General features: G+C 41.4%; 1 protein-coding gene across 1 annotated transcript; it reads left to right on the top strand.

The window, feature by feature from the left end:
• Window positions 1-3,181: 3,181 nt before the first annotated feature.
• On the top strand, window positions 3,182-24,492 carry LOC104410496 (xaa-Pro dipeptidase-like; the record flags this gene model as incomplete). Its single annotated transcript, XM_010020669.1, is given in 4 exon segments — window positions 3,182-3,213; window positions 4,116-4,322; window positions 15,384-15,575; window positions 24,101-24,492. Coding segments are annotated over 4 exon segments (581 nt in total), but the record flags the coding sequence as incomplete, so codon positions are not given.
• Between the last annotated feature and the right edge of the window lie 37 nt (window positions 24,493-24,529).

Here is a 24,529-nt window from a genome sequence, read left to right as displayed (position 1 = left end):
TAAATGCGTTTTCTTGCAACAAGAATGCTAATATGGTGTTTGACTTCTGCTGCCTCAGCCTGTGGTGAGGGACAGAGCTCTCCACTGGACCACGGTTAATCCAAAAAACCGAAGTGCCTGAACATCAAGTAGCATCCATGAATTAAGGATTCCTTATACAAAATGTTGTTCATTCAGCATTGTTTAATTAGTGTTTTTTCTTCACATCTGCAAATGCTGTCCTCTTGGGCAGATTGTTGCCTGGCTGCCTGCACAGAGGCTTCTTTATTGCTGTTTTCTTTGTTTTAACATGCTAAAGCTGTCCACACAGAGATGTGCGCACAGACATCTGAAGGGAATATAGGTATCTCTCTGTTTTAACACAGGGATTCACATACCTCCGCTGCAAATCCTCCTGGCACATCCAGATTGTTAAATTGCATGTCATGTGAGAGTACCAAAATATTCTGGTCATGGCTTTCCTAGTCAAGTTAGCTGTGTTATTTAATTTTTCCTCCCTTCGCTGCTTTTTGCAATTATTGGAATTCAGTATTATTGTGGTTTAAGCCCAGCCATAGAAAAATTAGATTAGCAGAATTTGAGGCATTTTGCTCCTCAAATTACTTACTAGTTAACTTAAATGGCAGTTGCCATGCCAGCCAGTCACCGAGAGCTGGGTTTGCACAGGCCATTGTATTATAAAGATTCCAATAGCCAGATAAAACTAATACAATTTTAGGTTTAAAATAAATTTGAAGAGTTGTGTATTTCCATTTACTGTATATTAAATGTATACAACGTATCAATATACTTTAAGTATAACATGGACTAGGAGATCTTTCTTGAATTATGATGGCTTCCTTTCTTCACTAGATTGTATTCTGTACTTTTAAGTAATTGCCCAATTAGTGTAGAAGTAGTTCTTTCTCTTCATAACTTTCATGTTTCTAAGATTATAAAGGTACTAGGAAATGTTTGAAGATTGGCATTTAGGTCCTCTCTCTTTGTCAAATTCCCTGTTTAAGAAAAGGGGAGGGGGAAACCTGTTTGTACCTTATTATTGAAGTTTATTCCTAGTATGATGGGAATCAGCTTATATCGAACAAGGCAAGGATATTGCCGTCATTTAAGCAAAGACTGGTAAGATCACTCCACTTAGTTGACTGTCTCTAATCAGCTTAAAAATATCCTCATATTTTGTCTTAGCACACTCGTAATAGTCTGTGTAGGTGCTACTGTATTGTACAATGCTTGTAGGTTAGGTGGTTTGGAGGTGCGTGGCTAATAGTTGAAAATACCACCACATTGTATTTGTAGTAGTGTAAAACATGAAGATAATAGAATAGAAAATGCAATCTATCTATAAACATCTCTTAATTAAGCATAATTGAACACGTTTACTTGTAAATTGAGATTTGTATTATTCAGTACTCCAGCAGTAGCTTAATTTCCCTCCATGCAGAACTGTCCCAGTGCTATCTGCAGCTTCTGCAATGTGCATGAAAGAGCGGTAGCTGAAGTACTTCCCACCTCTAGGAAAACTGATGGCACTGGCTAGATGATAAAAGAGTGGTCCAGATCTTTTTGCTGGGCTCTGTCTGAAGCACTGCCCTTGTTCCAAGAGAGAGCCCAAAGCTTCAGATTTTACATCCAGCCTCATTATTTATTTCACAGTGGAGGCTTGTGTTGTCCTCAGTGTCTAATGAAATAAATAAGATGAACAAAAACCAAACCAGATGGAGAACGCAGAACTCTAGGCAGGAGGAGGAGAGGGGAAATAGTCATGCTTTTTCTCAATGAGAGAAAAAGAAAAAAATAGGGGTGATGGAAGAAGGGTCTCTAATGCCCAGAAATGCTCAGGATTTACAGCCTCAGCAGTCTTTTCAGTTAGGGTAATAGTGTCATTCATTTGCTCTGTTAAACTTCTGCAGACAAATGGTTATGTGTTTTTAGTGGTTTTGTTTCTGAGCAGTTCAATCCTTCTATCTGTTGTTAGTTGTACCTCTTATTTTGATAAAGGTCACCCTGTTTCTTTAAATGGAGTCAGTGGGTTTGGACTGAGACAAATAGGACCAGCACAGCTGTAGAGGGGATCTGTGCTGCAAACTACAGGCACCTCATCTTCAGTTCTCTCAGGCACCTCATCTTAAGTTGATTCAGAGCATCCGGGATATGGTTGTGTTTTTGTCTTCCAGCAGCGGAGTTCTGACCTTCATTTATATCAAGAGAGGATGAGGCTTCAAATAGCTGACCAGGGTCAGACGTTACATATGGCTTTGCAGTCATGGCGATGAAAATAGAAGACTTGTGGTAATACTCAGTTAGGAAATCATGGGAGATATTTCAGAAGAACATCTTAGTGTCCCCAGAAAGAATATTAAAGGCTTTTAGAGCAGTTAGAGTTGACTGTGAAGTACAGAAGCTGAACTGGGAGTTACACACAGAAATTCTTCACTCCCACAACCACAAAGTAAACAGGAAAGCAACTGTGATTCAGTAATACTCCCAGTTTGATATCTGCAATATTGATGTGATAGAGTGTAATGATTTAAGGTTTTCATGCAATATATTGGAGGCTATTGTGAAATAGTTTTAAAGCATAGATGAATCTAGAGAAGTTAAAACTGCAATACAATCAATGTTCAAAAAGATAAAAAGATAAATTCCTGTAAAATACAATTATGTTGAACATGGTTGTCAAAGAGCAACTCGTTATAGTTGTATTCTTACTGAAGGAAGACTCTAAATTCCTTTTTAAAGGAGGGGAAAACAAACGAATAGCACATTTTGAACAGAAGACTGCATACATTTTGTGGGTGGGTGCCCACTCACATGGGCACTCTTGGCTTTTCTGAGGAAATTGCAATCAAGAGTTTGTCCAGCATACTGTGCTACACACCTCTGTCTTGTGCTCTTGCTTGGGCCAGGAAGGTGCTTCTTCAGCTGCATGCAGGCAACTGGCTAAAAGTTTGATCTCTGAGTAATCTGATGAGCAAAAGGAGGCTGCCTATTAACTAACTGACAAGCTGAACTGATTCCCAGACAACATTAATGGGACCGTCAAGGTGCATCGTTTTCTGTGTGGATGGTGTGCAAGAGGGAGCAGTCCCTTGCTGTTCACTTTCATTCTGATCTCTGTATCAGAGCCATATAAGACAACTGAATTTTATTTAAGCACTCCCACAGGATGATTTTATTTCAGTCTTTGAAGCCTCAGTACTTTCAGCAAAAAGTGCTAATGTAATTATGATATGACATACATGTTCACAAGACCCTAGAGCTGCATCTTTAATGGGATTAAAGCAAATGGAACTTGATGGGGGTTTGGCCTTAAAAATCGCTCTTTTTTTATTTGTTTAATCATGCCAAAATTGAACAAGGAAAATATTCTTCTACTGTACCTTAGCCCTAGTTGTCTTGACTCTGCAACCTCTCTGTTGATGATGACTCAAAGCCATGGTGAACTAATTAAGTCAGTACTGTGTTACTAACAAAAGAGCTGCTTTCTTCCTCCCCCCAGGAGTTTGTCAAACAAAATTGTATCCTATACCAAAATAATAGAAATCTAATGTATCCTGGCACTCTGACTCTAGTCAACCAACAGTATTTTGTAATGTTGTTCTAGTACGTATATTAGAGGACTTGTGTTTTACACAGCCCATTAACACAAGGGAGTCATTAATTTCTGGAGAGTGTGTTTGCCAGAAAGATGTGGGTTTTAAATCTACTATGTACATAGAAGAGTACTGTCCATCTCAACTGTTCTAAATGGGTATGATCATTATTGAAAATAATAGGATAGTAATATTTTATGGTCTGCATTTTAAATAACTGCATTTTCCAGTTGACAGTCATTTAGAAAACTCACTGATATATTTGCATCTGCATAGGCATGATTAGATACAGTGTCTTAATATTTTTTCATGTGGATCTGGCTTATAAGGTGCAGCTGTTTCTCTTGTTTGTAGTTTTCTGTGCTTCACATGCATGGTAAGATAATTTTGTCTTGTTTAAAGTATTTTTGTACTAATATAGTTGCTTTTTCCACCTTTGTTTTTTATATAAGCAAAGGGTACATGTGTTACATCTGCTTTTTGGAAGTAGTCTTAAAAAACTTTCAGCAATAGTTAACTGAGCTGCTTGTTTCTGCTCTCTAAGGGGTCGCCTGGCCTGATATGCACCGTCTGGCTGACAGAGTCCATCTGGAAGAGCTGACTAAAATTGGCATTCTGAAAGGCAATGTAGATGACATGGTGAAGGTTCATCTGGGTGCAATATTTATGCCACACGGACTTGGACATCTACTTGGAATCGATGTGCATGATGTTGGAGGCTACCCAGAGGTTAGTGTTAGTCCATTCTCAACTGCCTTACAGATTAACCACTCTCAAGTCTATCAGCATTTCTCTTAGTTTATGCATGATTAGCTGGTGGCATCCTCTCAGAAGTCGAGCAGATGTGCATATAAGTGTGTCTTTTTCTGGAGGTGGTATTTTATGCAGTTTACTTTAAGAGAATCTGTTAGTTCATTAAAACATAAACATCTTATGGGGAGAAGTCAACTGATGCTGTCCTTCTGGCATTCTTAATCTGTTCAAATCCTACATACCTTGTGTGGTTCCTTCATGAGTTTCCACTGTAACATATATCACTCAAGCATAACCTGTGGTGTCACAGAGAGCATCTCAGTCCACCTAAGACCTATAGTGGGAAGACTCACTTGCTCCATTCCAGATGTGAGGCAGCTGTGGGAGCTCACTGCTGCACCTGGGCTAGTAAATTCCACTGGCTCTGTGATATAGAAACAAGCTGGCTCATATCTCTGTCTTGAAATTTGATTTCCAGTGTCAACATGTCACCAGTGTAGATGTGTTGTCCTGGAATAAGAATACAAATTAAAAACATCAAGTCTTCCAGTCTTTGCAAATGTGAAAGTATATAACCTCTTGCATTCTGAGTTTCTGCCGAAAACACAATGATTATCTTTTTCCTTGAATTAACATGATGGTTCATGGCTGTGGTCTGAGAGCAGAATGGGTAAAATTCTGTAGCCAAGTCAATGGGAAGATGTTTGCAATGATGCTGAAAAAAATCTCTAAAGGGAATTGAACTTAAGGTTTGAATAAAGAAAGGAAGCTTACAGCAGCTTCTGAAAGATTTCAGAAGGATTTTCTGTGGGTTATGTTTTGGTTATTTGAGGGTAACTGCTTAAGGGTTTTTAATAATACAGTAGGAAAATTTATCACTTGTCTTTTCTCTTATGCAAGATGTTCTTTTACAAGAACCTGAAAAAGAAGCTACTTTTTAGGTAAGGTTTAAGCATGTTTTGGAGCTTGTTCATGTTGGGTGAACAGGCTACATAACTGCTGCTACTGCTGGGTTAATTTTGCAGGCAGGAAAGAAACAGTATATAGTATTTGAGGGTACTTGTGATGTTCACAGTATAGTTACTGTGATCAGCACTGTGATGGCAATGTATTAGCATCAGCTAATAAACTTACATGTAATAAAAACAAAACAAAAATCAAAAGCAGCCTTACTCTGATTTAGAGTTTCTTCACTAGCTAATACAGAAAGGGTGGATGTTTGCCCCTCTGTCTCTCCCAAGTGCACAGAGACTCTGTGTACAGAGACATTTAGCAAAGCACAAGGGATGTGATTATTTGCAGAGTTCATGGACTTAAAAATCCAGGACCCTAATGTGTTGCATACCTTTGCTTAGATTGTTGTGAATAACCTTTCTGAATTTGAAGGACATATATAAACTGGAACACGCATTCAAGACTTTGTAGGATAAAGAGATAACTAAATTTTAGGAACAAGTGAGAAGAATTATGAAGAGGTGAAAGTACAATGCTTGGGTTTTACTTAGATACTGTGTGCTTTGAAGGTTAGAGCAAGTTCCTTAATTTCGAGGGAGATTCTGGAACTGATTTTGGGGGAGTATAGAGCAATGGACCCTATACACCTTCCATCTCTGAGCAGGTTTCAGTAGTGGGGCATAAGAGCTACAGAATCTAATTTTTATTAACTTATAAGCAAATTTATAGCTGTTGATTTTCTGGTATATTATATAATTTAAGGGTCATTTTTCTGAAAGACCAATCTATCCACAGTTTTGAAAGAGCAACCTGTTAAAAATATAGGGATATATATTCCTATAGAGATGTAGGGGTTGTGTTGTCAAATGAATTCGACTCTTCAGTTTCATGCTTAATGCATGGAAAAATACCAGAGCTCTATGTATATAGAGAATTTTACACCTGTAAGTATTAAAATTATTTGTTTGGGTAGACGTGCAACAGCATTCTTACATTAAGAATGTTTGCATGGCTGATTTACTTTCAAAATCCAATCCTAAATAACAGATTTCCTGAATATGGGGGAAGCATATGTGTGAGCTCACAAATAGCTAAAGTCCTGTATTTGCATATAAATGCGCATAGATGGATGTGTAGGATCAGGTTAACTTGAAAAATAATGTATCTGGGGTTCTGCAGAAGAGCAGTCCCTTTAAACTCTCTCTGCAGCATTAATTCCACCTCCATTAGACCCATGACTTTGTTTGACACAAAGCATGAGGCTCTTTATACTGGGTCATTTGACTAAGGTGAGGTACCTGAGTGCCAGAGCACTTGATGGTGGAAAACCCACATCAAAAGCCTATTGATGGGGTGAGCTTCATTAGGCTTCTCTGGGCTTGAAGCTCTAATGGGAGTCCATACCTGCGACAGGAGGGACCTGTAGAGCTGTGGGGACAGGATGGCAGTGTAAGGCTTTAGGGAACATGGTTTTCTCCAGGTAAATCTGAATATGAGCAACTGGGCACTTCTTGTCTGAGTGTGATACATGTCTCTTAAATGGGAGAAGGCTTTTTATCTATGCCTTCTTGTTTCATGAGAAAAGTCATTTTGAAGACATCTCGTATGATGTGGAGGGATTTTTGGTGCATTTTAAATATTTAGCAGCTAACAAGATTTTCGCAAGCAATTCCATAAAGCCATTTTTGTGTTTATTGTACACTGAGTCCATGCCTGTAGTATCATGCTCTATTTTTCTAGCTGGTTAAGAAGCAACTTAATTGCTTTTGGCTGAGGGAATTTCTGGGAGTATTACAAAGGATTTTTTAAAAATAAAAACTTTCCAAGTGGATATTATTCCATTATTTTTCCTCAAGTGTAAACAGTTACATTTGGAATAATACAATAAGATTTAATTTCCTAATTTTTACCCGTCACAAAGTTTTTGTGTTCCAAAAAAACTATTTCCAGACATTGTTAGCTTAGCTTAGTTATTCATTAGTAGCCAAAGATTTCTTTTTTCAAAATTGGCAAGAATAAGTTTTCATCTTTTCCAGTAAGCTGCTTTCACATGCAACATTGAACAAGCACTTTCTTCCTCTTTGACAAACATTGTAAAAAGCTTGCAGATTTTATGCAAAGGAAACTCTGGGATGTTAGAAAATATAACATTTCCCTTCCTTTTTTTTTTTTTGCCATGATAAAGAATAATTGGGTTTGGCCAGCAGTAAATCCATCTTAGCAACCTTATTTTAGGTCAAGATGTTTAGAAGAGTGCAACCACCAGTGCTTCCCATTGAAGCACGTAAGTAAATGTCCTAATTTTCAGAAGTACTCAGCAGTCAAGAGCTCCCTTGGGAACTGGGTCCCCTGCAGTGTTCCATGGTATTTCTCGTGGGGAAACCAAGTGTCAAACACATCTTTGAAAATCTGTCTGCTTCTTTTGAGGGTCTAACTACAACTTGAGCAGTTCTGAAAATTCAGCCCCAGTGGTACTAATCACTTCAGAAAATCTGGCCCTTAGTCAGACAGAGCTAGCTTCAAAGGGTGAAAACCCCACTGGGCTTAGCTTCAGCTCTAACATTTAATGATGGAGATGGTTTTCCCACACTCTTTCATTTGTTTCTGGGTAAATTTGATATGGGATATAAATGAGGGTTTGTGCCTGTTGCAATGAAGAAAATGTGGCAGGTGATCCCAAATTTTCAGACCCTGAGGTAGATGGGGCTGAAGTTTTCATTTAAATCGAGGTTCTGTGTCTCTAGATGCTTGAGTTGATTCAATTTCATGTTATATTAATTGACTGTAAGGCTCTAAAGAACACTAAGTACATTTGATGACTTTCTATAATAATAAGCCAGTTAATTTAAGTTAGGTTAATAAGTACTGTGATTTTAACATCTTATGAATTGAGTTTCATTTTGTTTTGTCTTTTGGAATTGTAAGATTTACCTTAGTTTAAAGTTTTAATTTATTTTTCTATTCTCATGAGAAGCTGATTCTTTCATCACTATTCTGCATCAACAAATTAAGGTTAGAGGTTTGTTTTGATCCTGGAGTTATCCATGTCCCTCCATTACTGAGCACACTTGGGGAACATCTCTGCTGCTCACAGAGGTGTACAAGCTGCGTCTGGCTTTAACAGAAAGCTTGCTCCCAGATCCCAGATGACTGTCTGGGGATTTAGGTCACCCAACTTACTAGAGAATACAGGAATAATCTTGTTCTCTTTATTGTCCTGGCAAAAGTTACTTTCCTTATGTATCCTACTTTATGCTGAAGCAGAAGATTTCATTTTTTTGTGGTTAGCATTGCAAATGTTGCATTAATGTTTTTTTCCTTCAAGAAGCAGAGGATGAGGTGAACTTACCAAAAAGCCTAGAGCTGTTACATAGAGCGCCAGTGACGCAAATTGCTTCACATGGTCATAACCTTGCAAAGCCTTGCTCTAGCTCAGCGTACTCAGGACCTGCAAACATGAAACAACCTGTATGGTAGGTGTTTCTATGAGCAAAGAGTAAATGGGCCTTTCACCAGTTTTAGCTCTAGGTTTTGTTCTTGTAGGCAATTGTACACCTTGAGAAAAGATTAAGAGTAAAAAAACCAAACCTGTTGCTTCTGCTTCGTGGGGTCCCCTTGAATCACTTTCATTTTGATTCTTTGAATTCTTGCATAGCAGAGCCATATTGTGTGGGCCACTGAGCAGGTAGAGGGTGGGCAAGAAAAAGGTTGGTTAAGGCCTTAAATTCTACAGGATTTCCATGCAGAGGAGCACTGAAATCCGTATTCCTTGTTGATATCTACTGAGTCAAACACCACCTAGGAGGTTCCTGCAGCTTAAGATTCTTCTGTGGGATTTAAACCCCTCCCAGAGTTAGGGAGATATTCTTACCCTGCTTTGGAATCTTACGTGTGCTCAGCAAAGGTGCGATCAGTTCCCAGCAGCTTTTCCCTGTAAGGACAGATGCTAGAGTTTGGGTATTTATGGAAACCTAGGACTTAAGCAGAGGTGCTGTGTCAATGCAGTGCCATGGTACAGACCATGCCGTGTTGTACCACAAGGTTTCCCTCCTCCTCTGAGAAAGAAAGTGTTTGTGGACTTTGGGTTTTTTGTTGCTTGGTTTGGATTTCATTAGTTCTGGCTAATTTTTAGTGGGGGAGATACTTGCTTATGGTTCTTTTACTTGTTGAAGTTTGTTGCAAAAGACTCCGTGTGCTAAGAGAGTTTTTATCTGAATATTTATTGTCCAAATCTTTCTGAAATTTTAAGAGGGACTAACAGAGCTCTTGTGTTTTTGAACAGATCATTCTAGGCACAATAGGAGAGAAAAAACAGGAGAGTACAGTTCTGCTTTCAATTTCATGAAAAATGAGGTATAAAAAGGTATTATAGGTATACTTTAGGGGTTTTACTATGCAATTTCCACTAGTATTAGTATCTAAAGATAAAAAAAGGAAAAGCATTTTCATTTAAGACCATTACCTATGTACGCCTTCTGCATGTCAATAGAAAACTTGTCCAGTAGATTTTAAATGGTGCTTGTCATTGGTCTAATTTTAAAATAGTGTTGCTGGTAGCATTTGTAATTCTTTATCTGATTTCTTATGAATCCTTTATTGAAATAGTTTCATCATCTTCCAGGTTTATGTTGTAGTTGTCAACTGCGTCATTTTTACTATTTACTATTTGCCATTTAGCTTTTTTCTTTCCTCATGCTTAGGTTTTAAGAAAAATATTACAGAACCCGTACGTTCTGTTATTTCCATTATGATAGCAGTGGAGCTTGGTGACATCTGAGGATCAGGAAGCAAAAATTACATGGGAAGTTATGCTCAGAATCACACTGTAGCGATGCACTGAAATTCAGTTCTATCTGACTCAACAGGCAGCAGTGCCCTCAGTAAGTGCCAGGTGGGTTTTCCTCATTCCCTGCAATAACAGGAAACGTACAAGGTAGCTCACACCTAATTCCACAGTTAATACCAAAGAAAAGACAAAATTTTTTCAAATAAAATAGAAACATCTTGTGCCCTCCATTCCCCCAATATTAACTTTGAGCTGTGTCCCAAAAGCTCCAGCTAGTAATTAGATTCTCTTGCAGAAGTGGAAGCTTTGACTTGCAAATGCCACAAGTGGTATGTGATGCTTGGGGCATGTTCTCCTGTAACCTGCTGCTGATTTCAAAGTCAGGACTGACAGCAGTTCCTTCAGGTGACTGACTATAGGCAGCTCAGGCTGCTGGGGAAAAAAGCAGGATAGATTGAATAAACTAATCTTCATTAGTAACACTCAGAAAGAGAAGCAAGGGCTTAGAGAGAAGGGACCAGGAGACAAATGAAATGGAATTCAAGACTTACTTTATTAGTTGCATAGGGCTCCATCCTTTTTACAATAAATGAGCTAATTAGAAGTTGGGTATACACAGTGGGAGAATAGGGAAAAGTGAAAGAGCTGAGATTTCACTTTGGTGTTCATTTCATATAATCTAAATATAATGTTAGTATTCTGACTAATTTAAATACTTGATTGCACTTAACTTGGTAAAATGGTTAGGGCTCCACTGTATTGGATGTAGTCCAACTGAGACAGTCTGACAGGCTCAAAAAAGTTATGTGATGATTTAGCTGGAAAAAAAGTACCAGAAACTAGTTTGTGTGTGAGTTTTTACTGTGGTTCAGTATTTGCAGTTAAGAGTAGCGTTGGTGTTCTCTGCTGTGGCCATGTTTTGCTGCCATTGCTGGCTTCAGGAAGCTTCTGGATGATGCCTACTGACCGTTGCAGCCCCTGGTTTCATGAGGAGGATGTCCCTGTACCTCTGTGCTTGTGCATCCCTAGCTAGTGTCGTGGCCCTGTGGGTGATAACTAGCCTGCACAGAGACATCACCTGTGGTCTTCTTCTGTCCTGATCCAAAGACAGACCTAAGATCAGGCTCACCTGAGTGGACCTGGAGCTGTTTCTGCTTCTGATAACTTTGCCTGGTAGCCGATGTCTGTGGGACAAGATCCAGCATGATACACATTGCAGTTCTTCCATGAAAAAAGCAACATATACCTTATTAACCATTGAGCTACTTAGGAGTAGACAGTAATTCATCCTTACACCAAGGTATTCTGGGGATATTGCAAATTCTGGTCTTCCACAGCCACTTTTCTGTCCAGATTTGCATATTTCCTAATTCCCTGCTTATTCCAAAAATAGATCTATATTTTATATTACTGCACACTTAATCTGAACTTTTATTTTGCTTACATAGTAATGAAATCAGTTTACATAATAATTCTCTTGTTCCCTTGACAGTCCTTATTGCCTAGACATGCTGTTTTTTGTTACCTTACATGAACCATTAATTGGAATCTGATGTTCTTGGCAGGAGTACAGTCGCAAATGACAGTGTCATGCATCTGTGCTTACTGTTGGGGGAGTGTCTCCATTTTAAAATGTGAGCAGAACCTCCAAATAAAATCAGTCTTAGAAAACAATTTCAAATAGAGTCTGTTGTTGCAATATACAGGAAAATAGTTCTTTGAAAAGTAGATTTCGAGAGTATCACTGGGAATCTCTTTTTAGACACCTAGGAGTTAATATTTTCTAGTTTATTCTGTACACTTTTGGGGGGCAAATGCCTGTCTTATGCTTTACAGTTGAACAGCACCGAGTGCCACAGGGTGTGCTCTGCTCTGTGGCTCAGCCTCCAGGATATGACAGTAAAAGAAACAAATATCCACACAGCTGGTGCACCAGCATTCACCTTTTTACTCTTCATTTCATCTGCCTACAGAGCAACCTCATGGTTTTTGTTGAAAACAAGGCTTTCATTGTTTAGGTGCAATATGTGGGAAATCTTCCTCCTTACAATGAAGAAAATCCCTTAATGGCAGAAGATTCATACTGACGGATGAAAGTACAAGGTTTCCCCATCAGGCTTTTGCCAGGTTTGACTTGATAGAAAATGTCAGTGTCCTTGATTCAGACCTGTCATCTTCTGTCTGGGGGTTGTGGTGCTTTAATCATTCATAAAATCCTGAAGTTTGTCCTAGTTTTCCTAAACAACCAAAGTGGACTAAGAGCTGATAACTGTCAGCCCATGGACCTGATGGCCATGGTGGCTACTGAGATGGTCATGAGTGCCCAGAGATCAGATGTCACTTGGGGTACTGAAGCCATTGTCTGATGTTCATTTTAATCCAGTGCTGCTCTCAAAAGAAAGAATTTTTTCATCTCCCCAGCTTGGTCACCTTCTCCCTTTACTGCTCTGCTCATTCCCTGTCCCAGCTCATGTTGTCTTGCAGCCTTGCAGTAAGTTGGACTGGGGCTGTCCTCCACTCAGGGTGTGCATGGCCATGTACATGCAATGCCCAGAACCTATCTCCCCATCCCTTTCACACATCTCTTGGTGAACATCTTGCTAGCCTCTGTTAAAAGGGACCGTAGGTCTTCCTCACTGGAAGCCCACCCATGGGTGTCCTGCTTGCTGTCTTTGAAAAGCTGAGCAATATTACCATTTCACCAAAGGCCTGTTAGAGATGCTTGTGGGGAAGAGATGTAGCTGCTTCCATTTACACAGTGACTTCAGTGCGTGCAAAAGCCAAATACCTGGAGATGAAACCAAGAGCCAGCAGAACTGAGAGCTGAGGTGGAACAGGCGGAATATCAAACAGTTTGTAAATTTCTTCTAGAGAAGTTAGTTTTACTTTTGGGTGAGCAGTAGAATTCAGGTGACTCAGGGGCCCTCCCTGCAATGCTGATGTCCCGGGTAGCCTGCACTGCTGAAGGAGGTTTCCAAACATGAATCCCCAGGTCTTGCTCCTGTGCTGTGAACTTCTATTGATTTCTTTGGAGGAAGTACTAAAAGCAGAATCAGACTGCAAGCTGTCCAGACAAAATGCCTATCATTGCTTTAACATCGTACAGAGGTAGATGAAGTGGGCATCGGGGCTTAATCATCACACCTGGTGTTAAAACACCATTTATTCAAGAAAAGGCCAAAAAATGCAGATGCCATGCCAGGGCTGCCTTCAGAGGATGTTTGCCATTGTTTTCCTCACTGTGCATTCATCTTTCTAGCATCTGTCTTGGATTGAGTGCCTCAGAAAAGGCATTTACAAGTAGAATTGAAGAGAAGTGTACTTAAAAGCCAAATATGGGTTGTTTGTTGTAAAGCAGCCGATAGATAGTTGGCAGGACACCAAAAGGTCCAGACACTAATCTAATTGTTTACAGCTCATGGAGAGATTAATCCACAAGATTGGATGCCCTCATTTCCTTTACGCATTACAATGAATGTGTGAGATGCCAAACCCCATGGGGCACCAGCAGAAAGAAAAATATCTCCATTTCAGTGCAGTTATTGTTTCAAGTTTAGAAATATATTGATTCTCTTTGGGTTTTGATAAGAATATAAATGCAAAGTGCCTTGCTTAATATCAGAGCATTCTTATTTCCTAGCCTCAGTAGAACAAAATTGTGCTTTCTTATTTTAGAGTTTATATAATGCTCTGTGAAATTAAACATATGAAATAAAATGCACAGTGAAAATGGTCAGGATACACTTGCTGGGTTGTGAGGGCACTGAGAACTGCAAATGCTCTGCATCTCTGAAAAATGGGCAAAACTACCTGCAGATGTCCCAGCTCCAAAAATCTTGGCTACTGTAAGATGCTGTGCATTGGAACAGAGTAAGCTCTGCAAAGAAAAAAAAGAAAAGCAACCCCAGTATTGCTAGGGTGACCAGTGAGAATAAAACAAACACTGTTGAGTGGCTGTTGCAAGCAGGATTTTTGTGAAATAGGCTTTCTCTGAACTGAAAGTGGAGCTCAAGAGCAAACAGTACTCTGGGCCTGTATCTGCTTTGAAGAGGGAATGATCCAGTAAGACGAAAATGTGGCTAATCTGGTGGGCATGCTTCTGCCTCCCTCTGCCCCCTGCATTGCTGTGGCAGGAACCTGGGCACACACCTGTGTCAGGACATGCTGCCCCAGCAGCCAGGGTAGTGCTGGGCAGTGCGCCTTGTCCTGGAGAAGGGAATGTTTCATTCTCATGATACCAGTCACACTGCAAGGGATGCTGAAAGCTTCAGCTGGCAAGGAAAATTACCGTGTCTTTGGCCAGAAGCAAGATTTGGGGAAGCTACGTGGAGACCAGATGAATAATGCCTTGGTCTTGCAGACCTGTTAACCTCTGACTTACTGGCTGAAGTGGAAAAGTTGTCATGAGCAAAGTGTGTGTGCATGTTTGCAAGCTAGTGGGCCTGTAAGCTGTTTACTGGTCATCATGATATTTTGTTGATGAAATTTTGCTACAGTTGCAAAGAATTTTCAAAAAGCTAATGGGATTGAGATATATTTATTCCGATGTTGCAATACCTGGCACATTTGGGGGAAGAAAATTAGTATCCTGAACTAGTCTTTGCAGTGTTCCTAATTCCTTGACTAAGCACGTCCTCATATATCATTTTACTTTACCAGCATTTGGGAAGAAGAGAATGTTTTGCTAGTCAGGACTTGTTTTGACTTAGTTTTTAATAATATCAGTCAGCACCATGTTGCCTGAAAGTCTGAATCTGACAAAAGTTTAGTTTTAAATGGGCTACTTTTATGAGGTCATGTGCAGACTCATTGCTCCTGAATCAAGATCATAAATGTGAGAATAAGCATTTGCATATCCTTGGAGAAACTGTTCTCTGCTGCATAGTTCAGCTATTCCAGCCATGACGTGGGGGGGACATTTCAAGATTTGCACGTTGCTTAGAGTATTGTACTTTGCAAGGGAGGGTATAGAAAGAAATAGTGCAAGTAATTCTCTTTTTTCTGTGGTGAAGTACTTCTTCCAAGGTAGAGAATAACAGTACCAAGCATATCCAAAGCCAGGATTTCTGTGGTGCAGAAAATAGTTTGGGTGTTGAGTTGAAGGCTGATTGTTGCTCTGTGTGAAAGCTGAATGAGGGACCGATGAGAGGCAATTGCACAGAACAGTTTCAGTCCCCTACTTCCTACTACTTTTTGTATTTTGGGAGTCTCATGGAGCAGTCAGCATAGGAGGGCTTTGATAAAAGGTCAGCCACAGATTGCCCTTCTGTCTGTTGGAACCACTGTTTGTTCCACAGGGAGTGGAGCGCATTGACCTGCCGGGGCTCAGGAGCCTGCGCACTGCCCGCAGCCTGGAGCAGGGCATGGTGCTGACCATTGAGCCGGGCATCTACTTCATTGACCAGCTCTTGGACCAAGCCCTCCTTGATCCCGCGCAGTCCTGTTTCATCAACAACGATGTCCTGCAGCGTTTTAGAGGATTTGGTGGGGTGAGTAATTGTTAACCGGATGTTTTTCTGTAATTGGTTTTCTGTTTGTTTGTCCTTACTGTGTACTGGTGGAGAAGAAACCTTTTGGAACTTGTAATGTCTTGCACATAGGGCTGTTCCTGAAGAAGCACCTTGGGCCATTTGACCGTACAGACAAACTATGGGAGGAGGAGTGTTATTTTTAAATACGGTTTTGTACTTGTGATATCTAATTAATAAAAAATATGGGATAGACCCATATTTTTCCATTGCTCAAAATACCCTCTGTCAGCACTATACACTGACTTGCCAGGTAGGTGTTTTGTCTAATGTGTGAAATATGTGTATGTTATGAAATATGAGACTGAGATCTGAGGTCCAGAGTTAGCTTCCTTAACAGCAGTGCAGTCAGGTGCTCCCTCCGAGGGCAGAAGACCCTGATGCTGTTTAAGTCAAAGAGGCAGTTGAGAAAAATGGCAGTAATTGCTCTTACTGGGTTAATGCCAGAACCTTATGCATGTAAAGCCTTCCCTGTTTTCCAGAGGAATGGTTGATGGTCTGCATGAGCACTCGTGCTCCAGGTGTAGCATTGTGGGCTCAGTTAGCAGCGTGAAGGTTGGCTGCCTTGGGAGGTAGCTGTGATCTGGGCGATCATTCCCACACCGGCAGCCGCTGTGCAAGTACCGGGGCCTTGTTTCTCCATGCTCTCCAAGGCACATGTCCCATTCAAAGCCACTGCCCTCGCAGAGTGTTTAGCAGTTACAGTGGCTTCCAGTGGGTTTTCATTTTAGCGGGGTGAGCATTTGAAGGGTGCCACATTGTTCTCTGAGCTTCCACATTCATGCACAGAGAAGATAGAGCAGGCAGCTGCAGTGCCCGTCCTCCTCATGGCTTTTCTGCCAAGTCTCAACAAAGCTAACAATCACTGGCAACGGCGGTGATTCTCTGGTATGAAAAATCATTCATTAGTAATTGTCTGCTGCTGCCATTGACTAATTTATAACTGTACACCAGCCATGAGAGGGTAATTACTGTAATGCTTTTGGTCTGAGCTGGCTTTGAACCACCAAGTCCAACAGAAAAGTTGTGAGTGCCATCACCAGTGGTGTGAGCCAGCCGGGCTCCTGGGCAGCTGCCTGTGGAGCCTTCCCATCCGGTGTGTGCGCAGCCTTATCAAGAGACATGGGACTTTACCAGCCTCGTACGTAATTCACTGCTGAGGTTTGGGACATTATCTGTCTCAATGTTGCTTCTTTATCAAGACTTGCAGTCGGCCAGCTGAAAGACTGGTGCATGAAAGGCAGCTAACTGCATTTTCTGACTGTGAGCATGTCATATATGGCACCACACACTGAATCATACTTAAAGGAGCGCTGTGATGCACTTGTGTAGCTTGACACCACGACAAAAACAAGTTATCTTTGCTTTCCTTGTAAACACTCTGTGGGAGTTTTTGGGCAGTTCAGCTGGATCCTGGTGAGCTTTCTCTGGAAATGCTCAGCAAACCCACATTTTTCCATGACTTGCTATGATAGCCCACTCCACTTCTGCAGCTTCAGGCATGCACATGTGTTTGCGTGGAACAGGAGTGACAGCATAGGATCTCTACCTCGGTAATAACTTGCTGGATCAGGCACTTTTGTTCCAGAGATTTCAAGCAAAGTCTAACTTTCTTCCCTGTTTTTTTGCTTAGCTTCCTGTAATGATGACTTGTAAGGAGCGCTAGCCAACAAACTTTGCTAAAAGGGGGAGCTGCCCAAAAACGATTGAGCAAAATTCTAAATCTCTGATCCCCCTGTGAACAATACGTTTTATTTAGAGACAAAAAAATAATAATACACACATACCCTGAGCCAGATGTTGTCACTTTTTTTTGTCCAGGAAAAGAATGGAAATAAAATCTGAGGCTGAAGTATATCTGCATATTTCTGAATTCTACACAAAAGCTGAATTATAATGCAATCAAAATTATTTTTTCCATCTTTACAATTCTGACTTGATTCTGCATAAATAAAAGATGCAATTTGTGCTGTGTAGCATGCTTAGTTATCTACATGCTGGTTCGTTCTAGTTTATGCAGAATGAGTATTTTTCTCAAAAGCATGTCAGGAAACTTTCTACATGATCCAAAAAGCTCATGTGTGAAGCTCAGTGTTTTCACTGACAAATATTAATACTACATGGGGTTAGTATGGGTGACAATTGTAGCTAAAGAGCTCACTGCAGCCAGTCCAGTCTTCCTTGAAGTTTAAAAGAAAAATGCATTCTGCAAAAATAAATAAGTAGTCCATTTCCCTCAGCAGAGCTCAGCACTAATGAAAATGTTCTTAATTTGGTTTAGTTTAATTCACTTCAAAAATGAACTACATTAACCGAAGTTAAACTACTGTAATTCTGAGCAAGACTGTCCACACAGGGGATTTGTGGATTTTAATGAATTCACCTCAAATTCATGTCTTTTTGGAGTTTTGGATAATTTTCTTGACTGTGTCAAGTCTCTGCATTGAGAAGAGAAGCTTTTTTGCCATGCCAAAAAGGGCAAGACTGTGGCCATTTATTGTAAGTCATGCTGCCTGGTATTAGCCATAAAGAGATAGTAAAAACTGCAAGAGCAAGAAAACATGAGACAAGACAAGGTTTTCCTTCATCTGCCCTGCATTGCCGCTGGCACGCAAGGCACGTGCTGGCAGCGCCGGCACAGCTCCTGTGCACACTCAGAACACGTCTGTCAGCAGCCTGGCCTTCCCCTATCCCTGTGACACAGACAGACACCTGTACCTGCTGCTCAGGGACCTTGCAATTTGGGCTTTTACCAAACAAGAGCCAAATAGAGATCCCTTAGGAGGGAGGGAAGAGGTTTTGCTAGAGGATCTGCTGCTGAGAGCACAGGCTGCCCTGTCTAAAGCCCTGAGCAATTTACTTGACAGCCATTTTGTTCAGTCCTGCACAAGTTTCCTTGGTCAATTTTGGGAAGTCACAGTCACATGCACTTCAGTTCTCTATCTGCAAAACTAAGGTCCAATTTACTGAGGTCAGAAATTCTGTGGGGCAAGGGCTGCCATCGGACGCTGGCGCAGCGCCTGTCTCAGGGCACCTCTGCTCTGCCTGGACTCTGCCCGCGCTGCTCTCATAAATAAACATAGATGTGCAAATAGAGGTATGTGTAGACAGTTATACGTACTACTCAGGAAAAGCAGCTTGATTCCTCGGGGAAGGGGAAAGACCGACTCCAAATGCTGCCCTATAGGGTTTGACATTTCCATTCTTCATAAGCTGATTACTAATTTCATGGGATGTTTTCTCAAAGAGCAAGTAAAACCATTCAATCTCTTTTTGGCCTTAAATATTCAGTCTCTGTTCAGGCTTTATTTTTCCCTAGGATTTGTAGAACTGGCACTAGACTTAATATGTGAAAATTCTACGTAACTTAGAGAAAATAGCTAAATGTTAAAATACATTATTTGCAGATTTTTTTCTTATTTACAAGTTAAATAGATTTGCAAAGCGCAGGACCCTGAAGATCCGCTAATATTACGGTATTTTTCAAAACAATAGTACTTCACTTACTCAGGAACAAATGTTAAACCAAATAAAAAGCAGGGTATTTAATTGCTTCTACCTTTGGTTCACAGAGCATGCAGTTGTGTCTGTCCTGATTTTCATTTTTCAGGAGTCTGAGCTCTCCTTCTGGGTTTATTGTGAATGTGTGTTGTGGAATTAGTTTACTACACAATAAACATTATGCTTATCTTTTTTAACATTTCATATTATGCAGCCGTAATAGTGCTACACAGCATTTTTTGGAGAAGTTTTCATAGAAATGCAGTTGTCATAATGAAATATATAGCTTTCTTAAAAGTTCTCATAAGAGAAGTGATAGTTGCAGGCAACCCAAAACCAGCTACTAGTTGCTTATAAACTTTCTTTAACCCTTTTCTCTTCAGTTTTCTAATTAACATAATAAGGTTAAAGTAAGAGCAGTTGTTTCTAACCTGTATTTAGCTTATAGTTTATTGCTTCTTTTTGAGCCTGGATGAAGGGACTATGTGCCTGAAGCTTCTTTTTCCAGACGTATCAGTTGACCTAATAAAATGCATGCCCTCACCCTAGTAATCTTGATCCTCTTTTATAAAATGTTTATATGTGAACCTTTAAAATAAAATGTGCATGACATGTGGACTTCCTTGTGAATAAGAAGAGGAAGACTGGGAGCATGGGATGACAAAGAGTCATGGTGTACCACAGAGCCTATTAGCCTCTATAGAAAACATCTTGCTGTTGCCGCTTTGCTTAATGTGGTAGCAGTGCCTTCCCCAACCCTGCAAAGTACCCGCCTATCCCTGCACTTGACATAAGGGCAGCTCTGTTTGCTAACTGTGCCCCTGAAATACCAAAGTCAAGCTCTGTTTATGCTAAGTTTGCTCTATTAAAAATTATTGGTGACTTAGTGGCTGAGCTGAATTAAGTCCTCTTGGCTACATGCATCTGCCCCTGTAGGATTCCAGCTTCAAAAACAGACACGTGGACCCCTCAGATGAAAGAAGCACGTGTACTAATTTACTTTGTGGCATAGCATGTGTGGCCCATGTCCTGTCATCATTTCCCAGGCGAGTCTCCTGGTCTGAGATCTTGCAGCAGTAGTATTTGTGCTTTCCACAGCCATAATCAAACAAATGCTCAATAGATTAATAAAAAAGGAGACATGCCACCAATGGTTTTTTTTAATCACATCTGGGATCTGTCATCTGCAAATCTGGACTATTTAATTGGCCAAAATTGTTTCTTGATTCTCAAAAGCCTTTTATATATATATATCATCATCCAAAAGAAATGAATGAGTGCTACAACCCCCTTCCCTTGGAAGATAACACAGGAGGCTCTGGGGAGCATGACTGTATTAGTAAGTCAGGACAAAGTGCGAGGTTGTATATATAGCTGACAGCAGCCCTGGCTTTTAACTCCTGTGCTGTCCTTGGCTATGACTGCACAGCCCTGCTTTAGGACAGAGTTGGGTCCATTGAGTTGGGCCACATGATGGTCTGTTCCTGGCATTAGGCATTTGCACAGTCAGGTCTATCTAGACAGATCATGCCATTACCCTTGATAAAAAAAGGCATTTTAGAGACAGTCCTGTCAGTCCTGGCCACTTCACCTTTGTGGGAGCACTTTTTGAAGCATGCCATTTTACACCGAAAAAGCAGAGCCTCCCTTGGGGTATATGCAAAGCGCTCTGAAGGCTGCTGGTGCAGCAAGCCTCACACCTTGGTTTGCTGTTCCTTTAAGCCGCGTCCGATTCCAAACTACTCTGGAGCCCTGAAACAAGCAGCACTGTTGAATAAAGAGCGTGCAAACAGGGACAGCTCTGTTTCATAACCACTGTCCCCCACTGGGAAAAGCAGTCCCAAGCCAGTGAGCCTTGCCAGGCAGATCTAGCATCTTTTGTCCATTTGGACAGAAGACAAGACCAAATGCCAGGCTCTCCTGTAGGGAAGGTTTTGCAGGTCCTCTGAAGCTGCTTCTTGCTGCTGCTGAGTTTAAGCTCAGGGTTAAATATGGAGGGTGTGAAGGAAAAGAGCAAATGCAAAAATTTCCTGCCCCTTGAGAACCTGTGTTCTTCTTGCACTTGTATTGATTTTAGGCACAGGAAAAATGTGGACTGAGAGAGATAAGTCTGTCTTCTCTGCAACAGTACGCACCCATTTCAGGTGAGAGAAATGGTTAACCATTTCTCTCCAGGCAGAGAAATGGTTAGATCCTGGAGAAGGAGCTGCAGCTTTCCTAGGAATGATGAGTGAGGCCCCATAGGAGTGGTGGGGCTATTGGGGTCCCAGAGACCGTTTGCAGTTGCTGATGGTGAGCAGGCTGATGCATCGGTGCTGGCTTTCCCCCTTTTCACAGCAATCCACAGCTGTACATTGATTTGGAAACGGCTGTGAGGAAACCTGAAGGGGGCCTACAAGGGTGCCAGAGAGGGACTCTTAATCAGGGAGTGTAGTGATAGGACAAGGGGTAATGGGTTCAAACTTAAACAGGGGAAGTTTAGATTAGATATAATGAAGAAGTTCTTTACAGTGAGGGTGGTGAGGCACTGGAATCAGGGTTGCCCAAGGAAGTTGTAAATGCTCCAACCCTGGCAACGTTCAAGGCCAGGCTGGACAGAGCCTTGGGCAACATGGTCTAATGTGAGGTGTCTCTGCCCATGGCAGGCAGTTGGAACTAGATCTTAAGGTCCTTTCCAACCCTAACTATTCTATGATTCTATGATTATACAACCTACTAGAAGTGTTTCTCCTATACAATGGTTTGCTGTGTGTGGCATTACAGTCTGATAGGTTTCCCCATCCTCTCCCATTTGGTAACTCTCAGTTCCCTGGCTTAGGTGGCTCAAGCACCCATGCACTCTCCTCATTAGGGTGTCTTGCTTCTTACCTCTACCAGGATCTCTCTTCCTGGACTCTTAAGCCAGCCCTATGTCTCTTCATCCTTTATTTGTCAATCCTGTCTTGCCTCACTGTATCTTCATCCCTCTGCCTTCTTTCATCATTCTAGCTCCATTTTTCACCTCCTTTTCCATATTGATTTTCTCTTGTGGTTTGAGTAGCATGCAGCAGTGACAGACACCTTGTCCCACTTGTTCTTCTCCCTCCCCTTTAGCCTGGCTTTCATCTGCTCTGCTTTCAAGTCTTTTCAAAGAGTGCTGAGGTATTGGTGAAGGCATGAAACACTGACCTGGGAAACACCAACATTTTTTTTCTTCTTTTGCTAATCTTACCGGGTAAGCAGATGAATTGTGGGTGATACTATTCTGTAGCAGATACACTGCAGAGTTAGAGCTGAAGCAGGTGAGGTTTATGAAGCCAATTCTTGTGAAGAGGCTCTCGGTAGGCAGTCAGCTCTAGGTCTGGCTGGCCTCTCTGCTCTCAGACTTGTGTTTGCACTCACATTTTACTTTCCGCATCAACACTGTGCCCAGCTCCATTTACACTGGTGTGCTTCCCAACATAATGCTTTGGCTTTTACCATGTTACCAGACTTGTCCCCTGGATTCTGGCACTTTTGCAGGCTCGCCTGGTACCAGCAGGTTTTTGGCAGGCTGTGCCTAGGCTCAAGACCTGGCAGGTCAGATGCTGGGGGCTGCTGTGAGGCAGAGGACATGGTTCACTTTAGATGCAGTGTGACCATCTTGCTGAATCCTTGGGTTGTGTTTTGCTCAGCTGGCCAAATTTGAAGCAATGACTCAAAAAACCCACCCTGATAAAATCTGTTCAAGTGCATAGAGTCGTTCAACGTGTTGCTGATTTCCTCGTCTGCAGCAAGGCACCAGCCTTTCAGGCACACCAAGTGTAAAGAGCCTCACAGCTTTCAAATTCACAGCTGTCCAAATCAAATGTGCGAACTCAGTGGAGTTTGTTTATTTAATTCTGCTTTATAATACCCTTAACTTGATACCAAGTAAAAGAAACAGTCTGGCAAAGACATCATTAAACAGATTAATAAGGTCTGGATGACTCATTTTGTTTGAACAAATGGATTATTTTGCAATCAGAAGTACAAATGTTAACCAGCTTTATTTTTAGTTGAAAATGTCAAGAGGTCAGAAACAATTAAAGCAACTGTAAGGTGGGAGTACCCAGAGTTTGTGTTCTCTTGGATTTACACCTTACTAAAATTGCTTTTATTGCAGCTTAGCGACTTACTAACATTTTTCTGATAAGATAACGGGAAATGACTGTGTAGGCATATTTACTGGTAAGAAGAGATTAGAGAGAAACAGAAATGGAGCATACTTTTCATTCTAACAGAACAAGAGCTGGAAAACTGAGAGGATCTGCTTTTTCCTTGCATGATTTCAAATGTAGTGATTTATTTTAAAAAGAATGTCTGACATGCTTAGGACTTTTCTATCAGCTCAGAATTCAATGTTTCGAATATCAACTGCAAGCTATTTCATGTTGCAGGTCCTCCTTTGAAAGTTTATTGTGTTTAGAGAAAACAGAATGTGATGTTCAAGTGCAAAGAGCACCTAACTGCAGCTCAGCAGCAGGACTTCGAGAACTGGCACTTTGGCATCAGGAGGTGCTGCTGTTGAGCCTGTCCCTAGCAAGCCATGCACTAGTTAGAGGCAAATTTAGGGAGAATGTTCCTTTTGCTGCTCGTGATGTCAGAGGGTTGGATTTATTTGCCCTGTGTAATTAGGCACCGTGAGCTCCCTGGTGCAGCATCTCACTCAGCCTGTCCCTGGTGCACGCAACACAGCAGAGGCACCACCTGAGTCACCTGCAAGGGCATCACCTCTGGTGCGGCTGCTCTGCTGGGGGGCACCGTGGAGCGTGTGTGATCCCAGGAGGATGGCGTGGGCTGGCGGCGCGAGGGGGACTGGACGTCCTGTGCCAGGGGTGCTGGTGGTGATGGACAATTCCAGTGTTGTGCTGTCTATTGTTGCATCAGCACCACAGCCCGAAACTTGCCTTGTGCTCTCACTGGTGCCTGATCTGCTTCTCGTCCCCAGCTGGAACACCTTGGTAACTGCGTGTTCTCTGTAACAGGTCCGGATTGAGGATGACATCGCAGTGACAGCCAGTGGAATGGAGCTGCTAACGTGTGTCCCACGTACTGTTGAAGAAATAGAGGCTTTCATGGCAGAAGGCCAAACCAGTGCCAAGTCATTCGAATGCCTCTCCACCCAAAAGCAGTAAACTTCAGGATGATGCTTACTGTATCCTAATCACTCATCATTCTGATTTAATGCTGCAGCATAAACAGTAAAATACAACAAATTCTTAATAGCAAGAGGGGCAGGCAGGCTATTAGCTGGAATGATCCATTCATTAAAAATGAAGGTAGAAAGCTTCAGCAATTGATATCCAAGTAACTCAAATACTGCTGCTTCCCATCAGCAGTTTACATTGCCAAGTGCCACATGAATAACCCTACTGCATTATCAGTGGGGCTTATATTTCTGTCAGATCTCAGCT

Source organism: Nestor notabilis, unplaced genomic scaffold (genome assembly GCF_000696875.1).
Source record: "Nestor notabilis isolate BGI_N333 unplaced genomic scaffold, ASM69687v1 scaffold24848, whole genome shotgun sequence".
NCBI classification, from domain to species: Eukaryota; Metazoa; Chordata; class Aves; order Psittaciformes; family Psittacidae; genus Nestor; species Nestor notabilis.
This window is presented reverse-complemented; position numbering and strand designations above follow the sequence as displayed.